The sequence below is a fragment of the Saccopteryx leptura genome, chromosome 1 (assembly GCF_036850995.1).
Source record: "Saccopteryx leptura isolate mSacLep1 chromosome 1, mSacLep1_pri_phased_curated, whole genome shotgun sequence".
Taxonomy (NCBI): domain Eukaryota; kingdom Metazoa; phylum Chordata; class Mammalia; order Chiroptera; family Emballonuridae; genus Saccopteryx; species Saccopteryx leptura.
This window is the reverse complement of record NC_089503.1, coordinates 178,573,234-178,595,556: the sequence shown is the minus strand read 5'-3', so window position 1 is coordinate 178,595,556 and position 22,323 is coordinate 178,573,234. Positions and strand designations below refer to the sequence as shown.

At 47.7% G+C, this 22,323-nt stretch overlaps 1 protein-coding gene across 1 annotated transcript in view; it reads left to right on the top strand.

The window, feature by feature from the left end:
• The window catches only part of KIF26B (kinesin family member 26B), a 467,067-nt gene that overhangs the window by 429,987 nt on the left and 14,757 nt on the right, over positions 1-22,323 (top strand). Inside the window, exons 11-12 of the mRNA XM_066381702.1 lie at positions 17,655-17,817; positions 18,770-22,169. Coding sequence (XP_066237799.1) covers positions 17,655-17,817; positions 18,770-22,169 — 3,563 coding nt within the window. The remainder of the gene's footprint in view (positions 1-17,654; positions 17,818-18,769; positions 22,170-22,323) is intronic.

Genomic DNA, 22,323 nt, shown 5'->3' with positions numbered 1-22,323 from the left:
GGTGAGCTCAGCAAATCTCAGCCTATCTCACACCTCTTTTATTCTTTCCCAACTTCTGAGATCTTTCTTATGTTTGAGCTCACTGAAAGTCTGTGGAGACATTTCATGTCCCCCATTAGGAGAAAGTGCGGGTTACTATGTCGCTCCCCTGGGCTTCAGGGCCCCTGGGAGCCCTTCTGTCTTGCTGGGTGGGCTGCAGCTGAGAATGGTGACCGTTTCCCACACAGGAGGTGGCAGACTGGGCATGGCCTCCTGATAAAATGCAGTTTGTAGCCCTCGCCTCTGCCTGCAGCAGTGTCCCATAGGTACACAGAGGCATTCTGGAGCGAGGAGGTTTCTGTCAGGACAGGGAGAGGTTATCACCCCATCTGTGTCTTGAAGTGCAGCGGAGCACAAGAAAGTTAAGGAAGGAGAGGCAGGAGGCAAGAACACCATGGGGCTGTCAGAGGTTGAGATGATGGGCTCCCTCAAACATCTGGCTAATAATAGACTCTCTGGGGATTTCCACACATGGCAGATAAGATAGCCTGTCTAGCAGCTGGAATTTGGGAAGCTCCTTCAGGCTGGGCTCCCAGAGAAGTGTGTGCAGAAGGAAGCTGTGACTGCTCAGACAGGTGATTGCAGCAGAGGGCGGAGGAGCTCACTCCGGGCTCAGATGGGGAGACGTGTGTCCCACCGCAAACCCCATGCACGCAGCCTCTTCCTGAGTTCACCGTCTCCACCCGCAGAATCAGAATACCCTTACTCCCTTCCTCTCTCACTCCGGAATGTGGCAGGTCCCCCTGAGACAGTGTGTGTGGGAGCCCCTTTAAAGCAACGTGCCTCAAGGACAAAAACACAATTGTTTTACTGGATTTTAAAATGTTCTAATCCAGGTCGATCTGTACCATTGTGTCTTTTTGCCTCTTCCTTGATTTTCAAAGCATGTATCTCTTTTGGTCAAGTGGATTATTGTTCCCTTTTGTGAAAATGGAAGCCTCAGGCTGTTTTCAACAAGAATTTGGGTGCCTAATGTATGGACATTTAATAAGAGAATCCGACCCTAAGTGCTGTGTACAGACAGACAAGTAACAGATTCCTGAGTAAGTGAATGACTCTACCCACCACTTCCTCCCCTGAGTTGTCCCTGGGGCCTGAGAGTGAGCAGACATGAGGGAGCCACGCTGCTACACCCTCAGTTGTATCCGTGTACCCACTACTAGCACATGATACACGTATTTAAAGATATGAATTATTCATATAATTTGGCCTTGACATACAAACCAAGTACTTCTGGTGCTCAGCCAGGGACAGGGACATGGTCCAACAGCAACACAGAACTTGACTAGGTTGGATTTGATGAGAGCTTTTTAAGGCTAACCTTAGTATAAATTTCACCTTATGCTTCAGAGCCCAAGAGATATGTGAAGTGTAACTCCATCATTCATGGGGCTCAGTGTTGCTCTGATCACCCAACAGATCTGGCTGAGGAATTTAAGTGGCTGGTTTTGTTACAAGTCTGACCGAAGGTACCAAACAGATACAGGACGTGATTTGAGAAATGCATAGCAGAATGCCTATAAGCTCTTTTACTGCTTCAGTTATTCATTCACTTAGTCATTCAAAAATATTGATCGGACCCCCTCCAATACGCTCCATACCCTGGGGATAACAGAATGATACAGATGATCTTTACTCCTAGGCAATTTGCATTTTAGTAGAGATATAGGCAGGAACAACCAAGTCTTCTACCTGATAATAAGTGAATACCAGGGTTTTACCCACCCTCGTGGAAAGAAAGGCTCAGGTTAGGTTAGTGGGATCATAAAGATCAGAGGCCATCTGGGAATGGGTAGCGGTCTGGCACCCTCTCCTTGTCGACTCCCACTCTTCCTCTGTTCTTGCTTATCTCTGCTTTCCAGATTTTTCCCACTGTCCTCCCTTTAACCACCTGAGCCATTCACAGCTGTTCTGTCCTTTGCTAGAATGATGTAGATATTGCCTGATGCAAATCATGATAAACGACTGAGCCAAACGCAGGACTGGGTCCCTGGCTGACAGTTATCTTTAATGAGAACTAATCATCATATCACGAGTCCTGTCACTACCAGAAGAAAACAGCCAAACGGGGAGGCTTTGCGTGAGTTTGGGGTCAGTGCACAGAGAGCCCAAGATGCCTGTGGACACTCACAGGGTTACAGGATTACTCAAAGATAGCTGGATTTAGGCACAATTACGCATTTGAAGGGATGGAGCATACGAATGACTTGGGGCTTAATTCATTAAAAAATTGTCTTAGACATTAATAGAGCTTCAATCAGAGTATCCAGTCATAAATTCTCACCTGCTTCACAACTGGTTCAGGCTCAATTGAGCATTAACAGATTTTTTTTGTCCATGCAAATGAAGTCATAATTCATTTCATGTGTAATTGAACAATTTTCAAATAGTTATATTCATGCAGCAGTTAAATTGTACCAAATTGTCTAACATACCTAGTAAGTCTTTAACTAAAGCAGAGCTGAATTTCATTTTGATGGAAGACAGAACTGAGGAAATACAGGTGGTTATAGTAAGTGTGTTGCTAGTTTAAGAACAGAGGGTATGAAGAGATGTTATTATAGTCACTCTTTTGGGGCAACAACCCCCTATGATTGCTACTTAAATTTGTCCTTATCACTTTTTCTTATCCTACTAGTCATATCAGTCAAAATTTTCGGGGGCTTCTAGGTTTGAGTGGAAGGAAGTGTTGGGGTCCCCTGTTATAACGAGCACACACTTGTCCCGGTTTTGTGCCCTGGCATGCCGATATTTCCGAGCGTTAACTATGCCTGTCTTTGAGGCGCAAGGTCCCTATAAAGCACTTAACCAGGCTCATTTCCTCCCATGAACTTTGCCATCTCCAAGGATGAAACCCCACATTAAGGACTGATGGCAGTTGTCATTTGTGTTGAGAGTATTTTTATGTCGTTTCTGAATAAAGTTCATTACATTACTCCCTTCCTGAAGAGAAAGTCCCAGAGCTACATTTTTTTTTTTAGGTTTATTTTGGGTGAAGCAGAGATTTTCATCTCACACCCTCCACATGGGTGCCAGAATGCCCTTTGAAAATGCAAATCTGAGATCACCCCTTTCTTTCCATCCTTCAATGGCTTGTTGTTGGCTACAGGATAGAGTTCAAAGCCTTTTATGGCCCATAAAGCTCTTCAGAATTTAGGCCACACCTACCTGTCTAATCATAGAACTATGTCCAGTCTCTCCTGACCCCTACCCCCATCCTTTCACACCCCTGTGCTTTGAATGAGACGTGAATTGCTTAGATTACAATGGTCTTGTTCATTCATTCAGTCGTCAGTGAGCAGTTACCAGGAATACGCTCTCTCCCAGAATTGTCCCGGATTTCCTCCACGTAGTTTCTACCTATTTCTCTAACATGTTTTCACTGTGAAGTGTGGCATGTGTACAGATGTAGAAACCCATCTGCCCAGTCCATAGATAACAAATCAAACACCTGCATGCCCAACACCCACCACATCTCAATGCCTTAGAAGGCCCATGTGCTGTCCTGTGATGACACTGCCCTCCCACCTGTCCCAGAGGTGACAGCCATGCCATTGTGTGTACTGTCCCCTTGCTTGCTTTATGCTTTTATCACCTAAATTTCTGCCCCTAAAATGTATTGTTTAGTTTTTTCCATTTGGGGCCTTCACATAAATGGAGTCAGACTCTCCTCTTGGCCCTTTTGTAACTTGCTTTTCCAAGTCAGTATTTCCTTTTTGACATCTCTACTGATGTAAGTAGCTATAGTTTATTAATATTTATCGATGTGTGACTTACCATGGTAGGAAAATATCACAGCATATTGGTTGATGGATTTCTAAGAAATTTTTAGAAAATCAGTTGTTGAATTTTGTCTAACGCATTTCTGCAGCTCATGATGATCACGTGGCTTTCCTCCTGCAGGACCCTGGAATGATGGCATATTGCATTAATCCAATATTCTAAGGTTGAAAGCCCTCACATTCCTTCCCACTTAGTCGTTGTGGCTTATTTCAAAGATTCCCTCCTCTCTGAAGCCTTTCTTCCCTCCCAGTGTTTGGCTTGAGGAAAGTTATTTCCTGGTTCTAACCCCTATGTCATTGTGTAGGTATTTTAGAGTATGCACTGATGTTATATTTCAATTATTTGCTTACATACTTTTTCTCCTAAAATAAAGGCTCATCAAGATAATATTAGAGTCTTTTCCATCAGGTCCCTTATTATTTTGGCACTAATTTGAATTAAATCTACCTGCACCAAACCCTGCTTCCTCAGTGGCAGATACGGATCCAACATCTGCCTAGAACTTTTTGGTGGCCTGCCTCATACTTGGAGGGCACCTTTGGGACATGAGGCTTGCTCTGTGGCCACCAGAGCCCCATCTTCGACCAGTATGAAGCATATCCTATTGTGGTAGAGGCAACACAGGCATTCTAGGCCCCAGGGACCCAAAGGTGCACTGTCCACTGTGGGTTCTTGGCTTTGCACAGGAAAGAATTCAAACAGGAGCCAGCATTGAGTTTAAACTGGAAATGAGTTTATTAGTGAGACAGTAAGACAGAGAGCAACCTCACTTTAGTGGGGTTTGTTCTTTATTGAGATTCATTTCATCAGGTCATTTAATAGGAGGAGGAATATTTGGCATCTTTCTGAATTGGTGGAGACCTCTTGGAAATGCTCCATGGGCCATTTTGTATCTTTGCACGGGCTCTCTGTTTCCAATCATGGCAGGGGCAGGGTGTGTGGTTTTTGCATGCTAATATATTATAATGAGTGCAAAATGAGGCTGGGCTTACCATAGGTGAAATTAGTCACCATGTTGGGTTGAGCTGGTCTCTGCCACTTTTAAGCCATAAATCCAGTGGGGGGTGGTCTCACTTCCTGGTTGACCATTTCTGTAGCTTTTATGGATGGCACCCTTTGGCCATGTCAGCATCACTGTGAGAGCTGTTTGGGGTGTGGCAAGGCACTGGAGTTATGGCCCTCCTTCCAAATGAAATACGTAGCAAAAATACATTAACTCTGCCAGGTTATTGTGACAATTTATTAAGCATCTATGATGTATAACGCAAATTAGAGTGTGAGGCATACATAAAGCAGTTAAAAGTCACATTATAAAGTGTGTTCAAGGGAGAAGAATTTCCAGTAAGTCATCTGTAAACATGTTTTCTATGGCAACAATAAATAACAATGAAAACAATAAATACAAGATATAACATAGATTCTTATTTACTACTACAACTCCCTAAATGTCTAGAATCTGATAGAAAAAGTAAGTCTTTGAGTTCATTCAAGAGGTTTTGTTACTCAAACTACCTCTTCATTTATTGCATGGCTTTGGAGTTGGGACTCTGAGGACCTACATGTGACGATGTTCCAGGAATGCACTAGAACTCTAAGGAAGGGCTGTTGTTGTGGCTGATGTCCCCAGAGTTGGGAATGGCAGCCCGTCTTTTGACAATACTGTACATTTTGGGTTACATTTCAAAGACTGTGTACCCTGGTTCCAAGGACACTTAGGCTAAGGAAGGATGGGGTGCCATCAGCCCTTGTGATTGACTTTTTGCAGGAAGTGGGATGGTAGTTTCTCTTGTTTAAAGCCCAGGGAGAGGCTGGCAGTCCCTTCTCACTTCTGGTGAATTTAACCTCCATCCGCTCTAGGGAGATGTACAAGTCCACTGCTGAGAGCCTTCCGAGCCATGGCCTTCTTGATGACCAGATTCTGAAAAGCAAATCTCCCTGCTTGATTTCTTGCTGGAATAATGAAAACCATCCAGATTCCTGCTTGACAGTTTTCTCTGGAAGAAGAGAGCGGCCACATTTAAAAGTCATACAGTTTGACCTTTCTAAAAGTGTTTTCCTTACCAAAGTCATTCATTTCAGCCTATAATTTGTAAATGAAAAGATTATTACCATTAAAGCCTTTGGATGGAGTCAGACTCTCCCTTTGGCAGTAAGACCTCTGTTCAAGGACCCTCTTGAGGACCCACTTCAGGAGGTCTTGGGACCATGTGCATTTTGCAAAAGCAGTAAGAGTAGCAAGCAGCCACTTTTTCAGTATAGACCGTCCCAGCTTATAAAGATCCGAGTTTCAATTTTCCCACTTCATGGTGGTGTGAAAGCGATATGCATTCAGTGGGAATTGTACTTTAAATCTGTATTTTGCTCTTTTCCTGAGCTCACCGTACATGGTCCAGTGCTCTTTCACGATGCTGGACAGTGGTACCAGTACTAGAAATCAGCCAAAGGAGGTTTACTCCAAATGTCCTTTGTCACAGCAGCCTGGAGCATGCAGAAACAGATCTTGGAGTCACACTTGACTTAGCCACTGTTAGTGGAGCTGGTAAGAAACAAAATTAAATGCAGGCAAAGTCTGACCATCTTTCCACTCAGTGCTGGTGCCTCTTCCTCCCAATGAGTGGCCCCTCATGCCCTCCGCAGGGCCCCATAGTTTTATGCTCCCCGGAAATGCCCAGTGCCTGCCACTGTCCCCCATCCTCATGGTTGTGCCATTGTGAGGAGCTCCTAGTACCATAGGTCTCATTTAACTCTCTCCCTATATCACCCTTGTCTTTCCTGTGGGTCGTCTCACGTGCTACAGTATATATAGTAAGGGAATGTGCTCTGGGAAGTCAAATCAGAATGGTAATATCTAATAAGTGTCGAACAGTATATGAGAGCTCCCATTCTTCCCAACCTTATCAATACTCGTATTGTCTGGTTTTTAAAATTTTGGGCCACCTGGTTGGTATTTAATAGTATAGTAATTTTAATTTGCACCTCCGTAATCACTCATAAGGCTGAGTATCTCTCATATTTGTGAGCTATCTCTTGTTCATTCTCTTGTTCATATCTTTTGCCTCTTTTCTAAAGCATTGCTTATCTTTTGTTAATCAAGTCATAGAAATTCTTCATAAACTCTGATTCTGCTCTTCTGCAGATAGTTTCCCCTGGCCCCATTTATTGGATTCCCATGGATCTGAAATGCTCCTTTGGTCACAAAAGCATGTGTCCAATTCTGTGCAGGTCAGTTTCCGGGCTCTATTCCTGTGCCAACACCAGACTATCTTCATCCTTTGGGTTTTGTTAGTTTTCTTTGTAGTATGTTTGTTTTCCATTGTATTAATTTCTGCTCTTTACTATTCCCTTCCTTCTACCTTCTTGGGTTTGCATTCCTACACTTTCTCTCCCAACTTGAGATGTCTACTGAGCCTAACAGTTTTCACTCTTTCTCGGTCTATAACATAAGCACTTCTATACAGGTTTGCCATTGTGAGTGTGGCAAACAGAGTTTATTCTTATATTATTATTAATCACTGTATTGTTTATTTGTATTACAACTGCAAACCTACTTTGCCCACCCCTGTATAGTACCAGCTCACTTCTGCTCAAGTTTTGATAATGATAATGATGTTCATTATCATTAGTTCAAAATGGTTTCTATTTTCCATTATAATTATTTTTTTTATCTATGGGTTATTTTGAAGTATTTACTATTTTCCACAGTTATTTACCTCCTTGAATTTGGGCTTTGCTGGAGCAGGTACACAGCATCTAGGGCTAATTTTTCCATACTATTAGAGGGGGTCTATCATTAGTAGTAGTATTAGCCCCCTCTAAGCACTCTGTCTAGACCCTCATGTATTATGAGGTCTTTTCACTCTGTCTGCTTGAACACAAATTATTTCTGTCCCATGGATGTGTTTTCCTCTCCCTCTCTCCTCCTCTGTCTCCCTCCCACCCTCCCTCCTTTCATTTTCCTGTTATTTTGCCCTACAAACCCTCTCTCCACAGTGAGCTGGGTGCTTGTAAGGCTCACATAATATGTTTCCCTTCTCTCAAAGATTTGTTTTCTCTGCTGCTATTGCCTGGTATCCAATACTCATTTTTTTTTCTAATATTTAGTTTGGTTTTCTAGTTATTTAAGTCTGAAAAGTTAAATCTATTTTCTATGTTTCCAGCATTGACAGAAGCAGAAATTGATCATTCCCAATCATTTTGTATTTCTTTAAACATCTTAATTTACTTACATGTTAATCAACTTTTTGTTGTTTATTTGTAATCTGTGTTTGAACATCTCCTTCTGCCATCTGTTGTTTCTGCTGGGTCTTTCTCATGGTGCCTCATTCGTAGTGTGTTTATTTTTCCTTGGGGGTATTCATTTTCATTGGACTTTTATTTGTGAGACTTCTTTCAGACCCGGGATAAACAAGGTTTATTTTAGCCTTTTGTATTTACTTCTGCTTGCTGCCTGGGATCACTACCAGTTGAAGATAGTCTGCATTACATTCTCAGCTTGAAATATTTTGGACCACCTAGCTACTGAGAATTAAAGCTAGCAACCTGCATTAATCCCGTTTGTGGTTACAAATTCTCGCGATGATTTCTATTTTTTCTTTTCTTTTTTTTTTGCTCAGGGCTGAATTCCTAGACAGTCATGTCTTGTAGACGTGAGAAGGGCAATTGTTGTAGAGGGGTTTTTTTTTATTAAAACTCTCCTGTTGGGCAGGTTTTGGCCTTTGCCTTCTGTTTTCCACACCATTTAAGACTATTGAAAGTTAAGATCAAGCTGTTACCTGGTTTGGCAAATGTCTTCAGGATAAAAGCAAGTGTTAGTGTTCTGCTTATTTCTGTTGAGTTCCAAAGTCATTTATTCTTTTGCCAGAAAGTGTATTACTGTTTTACAAGCTCAGCAATGCATTTGATAGGATTTGTGAAAATATCTTATACACATGTTTAATTACACTTGATACTTAAAGGACTTTTTAGGTAACTAGACTACTGTATTGCTTTTTGCTACTTTTCTGTATTTTTCTGTGACACATCTTTCCCTAGTCTATGTTGTAACTAAGGGAACCATATAATTTACTATCCAAACCTGGAAGCTTTTGAGAGTGAAAAGGGATACTTAATTAATAGTATTAATTTTCTGACAAATCCATTTCTATTAGTGGACCTATAAAATAGTTCTATTCAAAATTAGCCTCAAAAATAAAATAATTTCTTACAAAAAAACCTATGTGCACCAAAGTAAAAAAATTAAAACTTTCTTTATATTATTTATCATAACATTAAAACAAAATAAGTAGAATAATTATTCTTGAGACACCTTTGTGTGTTTTAATGGTTTTCACAGTGTCTATACCTAGTATCGTGTAATAGTATTTTTCTTTAGACAATTATTTTTTAGTATTTTCTTAGAGCTGTGGCATTTTTCTTCTTTCCTCTAACTGCCTACCTATATGTTTACGTATATGTATGTGCATGCATGTTAACATATAAAACGAGTTATTCCTCTTGATAGAATAGCATAGTCTGGTTGAAAATAATTAAGACTTTGTGTGTACTACAACCAACTCAAGTTCATGGCACTGGAATAAGTTTCTCAGTTCCATACAAATGTGATGTGTTCGAGTTTCAAAAGGTCTTCCCCCAAGTCAATTTCAGGAGTACAACTGTAGAATTTCAAAATGGACTCTTTCATAGTGTTTGTATTTTGCTCTCTGACACTCATTTCCTCCTTGCTTTTCTAGGAAGATGTTATAGGGTTGTCCCTATTTTTTTTCATTGTTTTTCCAAAGTGAGAAGCCGGGGGGGGGGGGGGAGGGGAGAGGCAGAGAGGCAGACTCCTGCATGCACCCAACCAGGATCCACCCGGCATGCTCACCAGGGGCAATGCTCAGCCTCTCTGGGGCATTGCTCTGCTGCAACCGGAGCCATTCTAGCGCCTGAGGTGGAGGCCATGGAGCCATCCTCAGTGCTTGGGCCAACTTTGCTCCAGTGGAGCCTTGGCTGCAGGAGAGGATGAGAGAGAGAAAGGAGAGGGAGAGGGGGAAGGGTGGAGAAGCAGATGGACACTTCTCCTGTGTGCCCTGGCCAAGAATTGAACCCAGGACATCCACATGCCAGGCCGGTGCTCTGCCACTGACTGAGCCAACTGGCCAGGGCTGCAAGTTTTGTTTTTAATAATTGCAGTTTCTTGCAAGCCTTGGAGGCATTGGTTTTTGTGGTCTATTTGTTCAGCACTTTATTCTGGGTTTGTGGCTTATTTTGAACAAAGTGCAGTCAAAATGTAGTTTTGTTTCCAAAACTCCAATAATTTTGTTTCAGGACACTTAAGGAGATTCATAAAATATCTTTTAAAGTTAAAACTGTCTTTTTGTTTTGTCAGTGGTTTCCTTTGTTGTGCAAAAACTGAAAAAGAAAGTTAAAACTGCCCAATGTCAGTTTTTAAGTTTATATCATTTAAACTAGTTCTTTAAAATCTCAAACATTTCCCAAATCCAATTGATGACAGGCAGCCAAGAAAGAACTGCTCACTCCTCCAATGAAATAGTTCTTATTTAACATAAGCTTCATCACAGAATTTTTGTAGTTCGTTTTCTCTAACTCTATATATGTAAATTTTGTAGATTTTTGAAGACGGCTTGTATTTCTTTGGGTAGAAATAGAACTGTGTGCGATAACCAAATTATAAGTGCATTTCAGCATGTCTCCACTTAGTGGGAACATTGTGTCTTACAGTGTGAACTCTGTTCACTGCATCTATTGAACACATTACTATTATAGATGAGACCATAGAAATAGAAAGTGAAGCTCTGCCTAAGTCTTCCCATCTTATCTTTTTTAAGTCTGAATAATCATACATTGTTTTAAAAAATAAAAATTTCAGGAAAAAATACATCAGATGGGATGCAGTATAATAGGCATAAACTGAGACTTTTCTGGGTATAATAAGACCTATGGTTATTCTGATTAAAAGCCCTATAGAGCAGGAGTCATGTCCCATTTGTGTTTGTAATTCTAGGGCTCATAGAGGGCGTGCCTATGTCCTGGGTTCTTAATACCTGCTTGTTGGGTGAACCACCCCCAAATATTTGTTAGTATTTGTTAGTGCAAAGGAGTGAGGCTAGGTACTTTCAGGCTTTGTCACAAAACCCTCCCAAATCCCACCACATAAGGCGCCATGGTCACGCTGGTCAGCGGCACCCTGGACAAGTACCCAAGGTGCCCGTCTCAGTGAATAGTGGACTTGGTGGCTAGGGAGCTTCACCCCCTCCTAGAGCCACTTCCAGTAACCTCAGCTGAGTCTTGGGAAGGCCTCTGGTGAGAAGCAGGGGCCCAGGTGGAAGGGGACAGCACGAATGGCTTGTCCTAACTTTGACCATCAGAATCCTGTTTTAAACTTCGTGCTGCTGCTTCCTTCAAAGAAAAGCCATTACACTGGCAGACATGTGAGCTCGAGATCACAGGAAGGGGCACAATTAATTTTCTAATCTACCCTCCCAAGGACTGGTCTGACTCCTTCCTGACAGGATGACAGTCTGTACCACTGGCCTTGCCCAGTAAGCCAGCTTATGCCTTCTGTCTTGGAAGGTTGTCCTATAGCACGAGGGGTGCCCACGGATATGAGGTCTGATTGAGCAGACAGAGATTAGACCTCGGCCTTCTGTGTGCACAAGATTGGAACACAGGCAAGTACATGTAAATGAAAGGGCTACTTAGGGCTTATATTTGCATCTTGTCTGTTTATTTTGTTTCAATTGAGGGAAAGCATGGAATTAGCTAAATTGAGCTCTGGATACTGGCTATAGCCATGACTGTAATCCAGTGTAATCATCATGCCTAGACCTTTGGTCTGATGCTACTTAACCTCGTTTCAACTTTTCTTAGGAATGTGGTGCGAGGGTGACTCACACCCAGCACCCATGTTGCTCTGTCATCTTCGGGTTTTGTTTGGAGAGCAGGTGAAAAAAAGTAGATGAGACTCTTTTGGATGTTTTTCTGTCCCCCCCTTTTGTAAACACATTTCTTTTGAACTCAACCTATGCTTACAGAATTTCAAAACCTGGATTCTACACAGTTCTAATGTCACCCCGCAGGGTGGTCACGGGTGCACTGAAGGAAGAGGCAGGATTAGAATGCCACATCAAACATAAGCTTCATGTATGTTAGTTTTTTTTTAACCTGAAGCAAACATTAAAACTCATGGAAAAGGATGAGAATGTTCTGAAAAGATAAGTTTATCCCTGAAGTGGCACAGAAGGGTAGAGAACAGCACAGAGGAGACAGTGAGATTGAGAAGAGGCACCAGGCAGGAGCAGGGTTTCATTGTATGAAGAATTCCATTTGTAATCTTCATTTTCTTTCAGCTGGAGAATTCTTTAAAAACCCACAAAAAAAGGACAGGGGTGAGCAGAAATCAGGGAAGAGGCTCTGGTTAACCGTGATAACATGACTCTTAAAATTTTTTTTATTGATTGATTTTAAAGAGAGAGGAAGAGGAAAGGGGCGAAGAGAGAGAAACATTGCTTTGTTGTTTCACCTGTTTATGCATTCATTGCTATGTTCCCTGATCAGAACTCGAGCCAACAACCTTGGCATACCAGGATGATGTTCTAACCAACTGAGCTCCCCAGCTAAGGCCAACAACCTGACTCTTGACTCCCTCTGTATCCCCCATTGGTGCCCAACTCTCTTTTCTGGGTGATGGAGATCTTTGACAGTGGGATTAAAATATGCTCCTAAGCCTGAGGATGGTTTAGAGTTGAAGAATAGCTAAGTTTCCACACAATTTTACTCAAAAGATGCATCATGGTGATAATGCATTGTAATTGAGATGTTCCTTATCCAACTCCCTCAGCAAGGCTGCCATCAACCACTGTTTAAAGAGTGACAGGGCTAGAGAGATGTCTATTGCAAAGCATTGATAAGTAATGATCATGGCTGGGGCCAAATAAACTTTGAAAGAGATGTTTCAGATAATGTGGAGAAATGACAGAGTAGTATTTACATTCTAAATTGCATAACATTAGCAACATTATTACTGTATTACTCCTAATCTGGTCCTTAAGGTGGATTAAATCGCAAGTATACATTTATCACAGACCAATCTACGTGCTCAGTAAGTGCAGAGGGTTTTGTTATTAAGTCATTAAGCACCCTTACAGCATCTCTATAACTTCCTAAAAAGGAGTTGCAGTGACCATGGGGACATCCTCCCGCCTCAAGGGGTCTTTCCTTTTCGTGGGCTGTTTTAGATTTGTTCTTCTGTTGTTAGTTTTAACCAAGGACATCCCAATGTGTGTTTGCATGCCTGTGTACCTCACCAGATGGTGGGCCCCTGGAGTCCCGTCCAGTCCCTCTTCTTTATGCTTTCTCAGGCACCTTACATAGGGTCAGCACTCACCAAATTCTTCTTGAATGAGCCGCTGTGAACACTAATGAGTTAGCAAGTTGAGTGATTGTGAGCAGCTCACAGCCCTTTTGGAAAGAGGGGCTCTGCTTCTGCATTTGCATGAAGTCGAGAGGGTCTGGGTGGTCACTTCAGAGGTGCCGGGTGCTCAAGTGGTTTCTAATGAGTGAAACTTCTCCATCCCTCTGCCTCTTCCTGGTGCTGACTCCAGCTCTCCCTCTGGGACACATCTGAACTAAAAGAGAGACAACACAGGCAGCAAGCATCAAATCAGAAAGAGGTTACTGAATAATGGAGGAGGTGCCCAGGTGGTGACTCTTTGGCACTGTGTCTGGGACGATTCCATGTTATGTCATTGCTCTAGGGCACAAGTCAACAAACTTTTTTTTATAAAGGACCAGAGAGTAAACATTTGTGGCTTTATAGGCCATATGGACTCTGTTACAGCTTACTCAGCTCTGCTCTTGTAGTGTGAAAGCAACCAGGGTGATATGTTAACAAGTAGGTGTTAACAAGTAGGCTGGGTTCCAATAAAACTTTATTTATAAACACAGGCAGTGGGCCACATTTGGCTGACAGGCCCTAATTTGTCAGCTCCTGTCCTAGAGTACTAATTGTTCTTTCATGTTCATTTAAAAGTATTATTATTAATTACGATTTATTCATCATTCTTTTCTTATTGAGTTCTCTTGTGTGTCTGGTAAAAGGCCGACTTATTTTAAAAAGTGAGACATTTTTCCAAGTCATTTGTGAAAGGGGTGTGCAGTTGGGGCAGGAGGGAGGTGAAGTGTGTGTGGATAAAACAGGGCTATTTGAAAGAGTGGCACTGCCCTTCCCCAGACCCCAATGGCTCTACTCTGTCCCCTCCTGCTCCTGCCTGACCTGTCCTGCCAAGTCAGGACCCCTCCCACATGTCCCCTGGGCCTCTGCACCCCTCCCCCAGCCTGGCCCTGGGTCCTGGGGAGCAGCTTCTCTGCACCAGGTTCTTCTCTTCCTCTGGCCTCAGTCTTGATGTACAGGTATAGACTGACCCCATGCTGCCCATTGCCCTTGAAAGTCCTTTGACCTGTTTATTTTCCCAGCAGACACTGAGTTGAACCTACAGTTGGTGGCCTTCAGTACCCTGCCCTGCCTTTCACCCCCAACCCCAGCGTCACTGTCTGTTTTCAGTTAAAGGATCATTACGAAAAGGTGGGAAAACCGAAGATTTATTGCCACCGTTTTTAACTCCCGTGAGGCTGTGTGTTAGGGTCTAGAGGGCCTAGGTGACTGAGTCTCTCGAGCACTTTCTCTGGCTTTCCATGAGGAGAGCTAAAACGCTAGTTGCCAAGTGACGCGCATGCCCTAGCTTCCTCCCACAGTGAGGACTTAGAAAAGATGCCCTATGATTACTCATGAATAGGAGGTCACGTGGACACGCACAGGGCAAACAGTTTGCTATAACAGCATTATACCTGTTCCTTTCTGACTTGGGTGTGCGCACCTGAGAGTTCATACCCGGTCACGTGGTGGTGACATCAGTGGACTGTGTCTCCTGCAAAGTGCACTCAATTAACAAGACTTGCCATTAGAAATTTCACAGGACTGTCAAGTCTTGTCATTTGCAGACTTCACGTTGCAAATCTGCCTACTTGCTGAAATCTGTCACCCAATGAGGCCTCGTGCCACTTCACTGTCGTTGGCAGACGCGTGCAGTGACAGTGTTGAGTTGCCCAGTGGACGTGGTTCCAGCTGAGGTCGACTGTCCTCTTCCTTCCCTTCTTCCTGTACCAGGGGTCCCCAAACTTTTTACACAGGGGGCCAGTTCACTGTCCCTCAGACCGTTGGGGGGCCACCACATACAGTGCTCCTCTCACTGACCACCAGTGAAAGAGGTGCCCCTTTCCAGAAGTGCGGCGGGAGCTGTATAAATGGTTTCAGGGGGCCACATGCGGCCCGCGGCCGTAGTTTGGGGATGCCTGCCAGTGTAAACTGTCCTGTTTACAATCTGTGTAGCGCCTTATTATTTTTTTTATATTTGTGGACGCGTTATTGGTGATTTCACTGTTTACAATGCCCTCCCACGTGCAGCGCTGTGGTGCTGTCTGGAGTCCCTTAGTGCAGGAACGTTGGGCCTTGTGTGACGGGCTTCCTTCAGCTGCTGGCGTGAATGTCATGTTCAAACATCAACAACGTGCACCCAGGAAAAGGACGTTAGCAAACTCACTGATCTCTGCACCGGTGGGACTGGGAAGTGCTGAGGGGTCGTGTCTAACGTGCATGACGCAGCCGTGGGAAAGTGGCTGGGTAGACCTGTAAGTTCATCTACAGATAACGGCTGAGTAAATAAGAAAGCACAGTAGGCAGTTTGGGTGTGAGGCTGAAAGCTCACACCCAAAGTTTATGGTCATGTTACCCAGGGTCAGGGAAATGTTAAACCCGTCTCAGCTACTGTTTAGTTCTAAATCAATTAGTGCCTATAATTTATGATGTGTAAGAAACATATTGTTTTCAAACAGAAATGCATATGAAACAAGGTTATGTATTGACCGATGGACAAAGTGCTGTGGCTAGCAGCCCTCAGGAGCCTCAGCCATGGGTTTGTCCAGGAGCAGTGACTCCGTAGTCACCAAGTCAGTGTTCACACAGACGGAATAGAACCTCATCCCCACAGATAATGAGAATCGACTGTGTGTGATCACAGCTGCACTCTAATGGGTCTTTGCTAAGCACATCGACCAGGACTCTGGTCGTCAGCTCTGGTGGTGTCTGTGATATCCCTTCTGGATACATTTTGGAAGGAGTTAAATGTTTACAGCCAGGCCCCACACCTCTGCTACACCCCCCTTACCTCTCTGTCTTAATTTGGGCTGCTATGACAAAGTATCACAGGCTGGGTGGCTTACACAACAGAAATTTATTTCTCACCATTCTGGAATTTGGGAAGTCCAAGATTAAGGCTCTGGCAGACTCAGTGTCTGGTGAGCGGCCACCTCGTGGTTCTTAGATGGCCATCTTGTTGCTATAAAGTCACGTGATGGAAGGAGTGAGGGTGCTTTCTGGAGTCTTGTTTATTAGGTCACTAATCTAGTTCATGGGGGCTCCACCCTCATGACCTAATCACCCCCAGAGTCCCCATCTCTTAACACCACATTGGGGGCAGGATTTCAACAAGTGAACTTGGGGAGGACATAGACATTCTGTCATAATCCCCACCCCCCCGCCACCCCTTTATCCTTGATTATTTTGCTGGAAGGGAAACCCTGGTATATATTTAAATTGCTCTGGAACTGAGCCAAGTGAGCCCACCAGCCTCAAATTGATACGTTAATTGGTCCCAGGTGGAAAGGAACAAACTACTGTCCTTATGCCAGTCTTTCCTCCCTGAAGGCTGACGCAGGTCACGTGTGAAATGTTTTCCCCATTTCTGAGGGCTAATCTCTGCTGACAAGGGCCTGCATCTCCCACTGAGTCTGCCGAGCTGGATGGACAGCCCCTCTCCAGGGACCTCCACAGGGGCAGCTGACTAAGCCTGGCGGAGATGCAGACTGGAAGACCAGCCCCTCCCACCTGACCTGATGAACACACACAGGGTTGTGAACACGGGGCCTGGGAAACATGAGGCTGCCTCCACCTTCAGGGTCATGGAGGGCTCCGGAGGTGAAGTGATGTTAGGCAGCACCTGAGAGGATGCGTGTTGATGGTGATGTAAGCAGGACCTTTTAAAAGCAAGGCAGGAAGGATGTTGGGATGAGTGTAGAACGGGGACACAGGAGCCACTCCTCCAGGTCAGTTTTTAGGGGGCCTAGCAACACAGTCTATAAAGTCCTGGCCTCATAACTCAGGGCACTTGCAAAGTCCCTAGAGGAAGTTTTTCTACAAAGTTCTACATTCTGTTGCTGCTTGAGTGAGTGCTAGGGCCTATGTCTGTGTTTCGCCCCTTGTCCTCAGGAACATGAACACCCTTTGTTACTATCTGTGCAAATATGAGAGACAATAGCAATAACGAAGAGGCTGTCATGCCTTGGCAAAAGGAGCTTTGCGTCTATTATAAACACATAGATTGTTGATGCAAGTTCACAACTGGGGACTCCTTTCTGCGGCAGGGACAGCCCATGTGCAGGAACTCGCAGAAAGGGCCGTGTGTGCAGACAGCATGGCAAGTCGTTGGTCACAAGCTGTCTTCCTCTCATCCCTATCCCCAGGTCTTATTACATGCAGTGTCTTGTGCATGCACGCAGCCAGGATGCAAGTGCCAAGGGAGAGGTTTTGCAGGAAGTCCATCCTTGGGGTTAGAATCGCTTGCTCAGCTGCCAACTACAAATAGCCCTGTGCTAGAAAACGATGTTAATTAATATGCCCTTTTTAAAAAATGGAAACAACCCCCCTCACTGCCCACAAGGCCTGACACCAGAAGTCGGGCACGGCCTGCTCACACAGCCTTAACCCCCTTGCCTGGCAGGGAGAGCAAGCTGACCATGCTGCTGCGCGAGTCCCTGGGCAACGTGAACTGCCGCACCACCATGATCGCGCACATCTCGGCTGCGGCCGGGAGCTACGCAGAGACCCTGTCCACCATCCAGATCGCCTCGAGGGTCCTGAGGATGAAGAAGAAGAAAACGAAGGTGAGGTGCCAGCAGGGGTTGTGCGGGGAAGGAGCTTTGGCAAAACTGAGTCAGGAAAAGCCAAACCAGTGTGTCCGTCCCCGATGGCAGGGGCCCAGGGCTCGGTGCCCACCTGGGGGCAGGAAAGACTTCAGGCTGATGCAGAAGGTCACTTCCGTCCCCACAGTTGGGTCATCCAGCCCTAACTAGATGTGCTGGTCCACTTTACATCATTCACATGGATTGCTACTTTGAGAGGAAACATTTGGGAGGGATGAGATGGACAGTGTATCTCTCACCTTCCTGGGTCTGATATAGACCAAGGCTGTGTCCTGTGTCCTTCAGCTGGTTGACCCCCCATGTGGACTGTTAAGTTCTTGCTCAGGTGCACCCCTCCCCCTGTGTTTCCAGGAGCCGTTTTCAGGCTCGGTTCTACCCTGTTAACTCCGTGGTTTCTTCTGGCTGAGGCTAAGGGTCTGCTAGAAACTGCCGGGCTCATTTTATGAAGCAGGGGCCAAGCCAGGACCATGGTGGCATGGCAAGAATGTTTGGGACAGTAACTATTATGGTAGTCCTGATGCAGGGCCAGTTGGTGATGTGTGGGGCTTTCCTCCTTCCTTTCTGTGGTTTTTTTAAGTCAAAAGTCTTTCCAAACAGCATTCCGTGGTACAAGGTGCCACAGATGACTTGGGTGTGTCAACCTGGTGACCACTTTGCCCTTAGGAGCTGAGACAGGGCCTGGACTGGTCACCTCCCTTTGTCAGCAGTCTCTGTTTCCCCATGTACCACATGGGGTCCCCTTTGTATAGGAGGCCATCATGTGGAGGGCTGGCCTGGCACAGCCCAGGTGATAGCCCATATGCAGGGCAGCCAAGCAGGGGGCCTGCAGAGCCTGTGTATAGCCAGCAGGGCGGGCCCCTGGGAGGCCGTCCCAGAAGGCTGCCCACACTGACTGCTCCCCTCTCATTCACAGTACACGTCGAGCTCCTCCGGTGGGGAGAGCTCCTGTGAGGAGGGCAGGATGCGCCGGCCCACGCAGCTGAGGCCCTTCCACACCAGGGCGGCCATGGAGTCCGACTTCCCCCTCCCTCACCTGTCCAGTGATCCCGACTACTCCTCCAGCAGCGAGCAGTCCTGCGACACAGTCATCTACATCGGGCCCAACGGCATGGCGCTCTCTGACAAGGAGCTCACAGACAACGAGGGCCCCCCGGACTTTGTCCCCATCGTGCCAGCCCTGCAGAAGCCCAGAGGTGACAGCTGGCCCGCGGAGGCTGGAGAGGCCACGGCCAGCAAGCCGGAGAGGGACTGCTTGAAGTGTAACACGTTTGCCGAGCTGCAGGAGCGGCTGGATTGCATCGACGGCAGTGAAGAGCCCAGTAAGTTCCCTTTCGAAGAGCTGCCAGCCCAGTTTGGGGCAGAGCAGGCCAGCAGGTGTCCCCCATTAAGCCAAGCGGCTGGGGCCAACCTGCTCTGCGAGTCCGATAAGGAAGACAGTGGTTCCAACAGCCTGCCGACCAGCAGAGAGGGCGCCGACCCCCAGGCCTCCAGGGTGCCGAGGAATCGCTCGCCTGGCCCTGCTGCCCCCCTGGCCGGCAGCCCCACGCTCGCCTCGCCCCGCAGCGTCCCCGGCAGCAGCAGCCAGCACAACCCCACCCAGCTTATTCAGAGCCCCGGCCTGCAGAGCAGCCGGGAAAGCCTCAACTCCTGTGGGTTTGTGGAAGGCAAGCCCAGGCCCCTGGGCTCCCCCCGGCTGGGCATTGCCAGCCTGTCCAAGACCTCAGAGTACAAGCTGGCCAGCTCTCCTTCGCAGAGGTGCAAAGTCTACACCCAGAAGGGCATCCTGCCTTCCCCCGCCCCCCTGCCTCCCTTGAACAAGGACTCAGGCATGGTATCCAGTGAGTCCCTGATGCAGCCTGAGGTGCGTACCCCCCCGGTCGGGATGAGCCCCCAGGCTTCGAAGAAATCCATGTCTTCTGGGAGTGAAGGCTTCCCTGACACCCCTGCTGAGGATGAGCACCCAGCAGCTATGTCTCCAGACTCCAAGAAGGAGGTTTTGAGCACCACGATGGTGACGGTGCAGCAGCCACTGGAGCTGAACGGTGAGGATGAGCTGGTGTTCACGCTGGTGGAGGAGCTGACCATCAGTGGGGTCCTGGACAGCGGCCGCCCCACCAGCATCATCAGCTTCAACAGCGACTGCTCAGTGCAGGCCCTGGCCTCAGGCTCCCGGCCCGTCAGCATCATCGGCAGCATCAGCGAGGACCTGGAGTGCTACTCCAGCATGGCTCCTGTCTCCGAGGTCAGCATCACGCAGTTCCTGCCCCTGCCGAAGCTAAGCCTGGACGAGAAGGGGAGGGGGGCGGGGAGCCGGCGGTCCTCCATCAGCTCCTGGCTGAGTGAGATGAGCACGAGCAGCGATGGCGAGCAGTCCTGCCACAGCTTCACAGCCCAGACGTGCTTTGGGCACGGGGAAGCCATGGCGGACCCTCCGGCCTCAGACTTTGACAGCGGCATCCAGAACGCTGCCATGGTATGCCAGGAGACGCCCAAGGCAGGGCCTGACAATGTGTTCATCTTGTCTGAAGTGGGAGAAGACTCTTTCAACAAAGCCACCCCCATCAAAGGCTGCAAGATATCCACCCTGGGCAAGGCCATGGTCACCATCTCCAACACGGCAAATCTGAGCAGCTGCGAGGGGTACATCCCCATGAAGACCAACATTACGGTTTACCCCTGCATTGCCATGAGCCCCCGGCCTGTCCCAGAGCCCGAGGCGGCCATTGCCACTGTCCCCAAAGCAGCCCAGTCCCAGGAGAGCAAGAAAACCAGTGCAAAGAAAGAGATGACATTTGAGGACCCGTGGCTAAAGCGAGAGGAGGAGGTCAAGAGAGAGAACACATATCCCAGTGAAGAAAGGATGAGGCATGAGACAGCCACAGGCCCCGCAAAGCCCGAGGTCAGAGCTGGGCGGGAACAGGACAAGAAGGCCAGCCCAGGCGACAGGCTGAGCAGCAGCAGCTGTGAGGTGTCTGTCTCCCCTGGGACCGAAAATTTCCGGAGAGTTGTGGATGGCTGCGAGATGGCCCTGCCCAGCACAGCAGCCCAGAGCCCTGTGCATCCCAACAAAGGCCTCAAGTCAAGCAGCCTGCCCAGGGCTTTCCAGAGAGCCAGCCGACAGGAGGAGCCGGATGGCCTTTTCTACCACTGCGCCCCCGAGACCAATGGCATCGGTGCCACTTTGGGCAGCCAGTCCTCCAAGACAACCCTGGAGAGGAAGGTGGCATCACCGAAGCACTGTGTGCTAGCTCGGCCTAAAGGCACCCCTCCTCTGCCCCCTGTCCGGAAGTCCAGCTTGGACCAGAAGAACCGGGCCAGCCCCCAGCACAGTGCCTGCAGCAGCAGCACCAGCAGCCCCTTGAACCAGCCTGTGCCCTTCTTAGCCAGCTTCCCAGAGGAGCCCAGCAGCAAGATGAAGGATGCCAGCAGCAGCAAGCTCTTCAGTGCCAAGCTGGAGCAGCTGGCCAGCAGGACCAACTCTCTGGGCAGGACCACAGTCAGCTACTACGAATGCCTGTCGCTGGAGCGGGCCGAGAGCCTGTCCTCTATGAGCTCCCGGCTGCACATGGGCAAGGACAGCACCATGCCCCGCGCGGGGCGGAGCCTGGGCCGCAACCCCGGGGCCTCGCCCACCAACCCTGCGTCCCCGCAGTCAGCCGGTGCCTCGCCCAAGGCCAGCCAGTCCAAGATCTCAGCCGTGAGCAAGTTGCTCCTGGCCAGCCCCAAAGCGCGCAGCCTGTCCACCTCCACCACCAAGACGCTCAGCTTCTCTACCAAGTCCCTGCCACAGTCCGTGGGCCAGAGCTCCAACCCAGCGCCGAGCGGGAAGCATATGTCCTGGTCCACGCAGTCGCTGAGCCGGAGCCGGGGCTCGGTCCTGGCCGCCAAGCTGCCGCTGCGCGCGGTCAACGGACGCATCTCCGAGCTGCTCCAGGGCAGCGCAGGGCCCCGAGCCTTGCAGCCGCGCACCGGGCCGGACGAGGAGCGCGCTGGGGGCCAGGACGACAAGCCGGCGCCCGCACCCCTGCTGCCATCGCCTTACAGCAAGGTCACACCACCACGGAAACCGCATCGCTGCAGCAGCGGCCACGGCAGCGACAACAGCAGCGTGCTGAGTGGGGAGCTCCCGCCAGCCATGGGCAAGACGGCGCTTTTCTACCACAGCGGGGGCAGCAGCGGCTATGAGAGCATGATGCGTGACAGCGAGGCCACCGGCAGCGCGTCCTCCGCCCAGGACTCCATGAGTGAGAACAGCAGCTCCGTGGGTGGGAGGTGCCGGAGTCTCAAGACCCCAAAGAAACGCTCCAATTCAGGTAGGCATCTAGGCACAGGGGCGCCGGGAGGGCACAGGGCCTGACCCCTGCTGCTGCCCTGCCCTGTGGGCGGTGAGAGGCGTCCAGGCTGGCAGAATTGGCACTTGGTCTCTCATCTAGGTATGAATGTCCCTGGGTCATCAGCCTGGTGGAA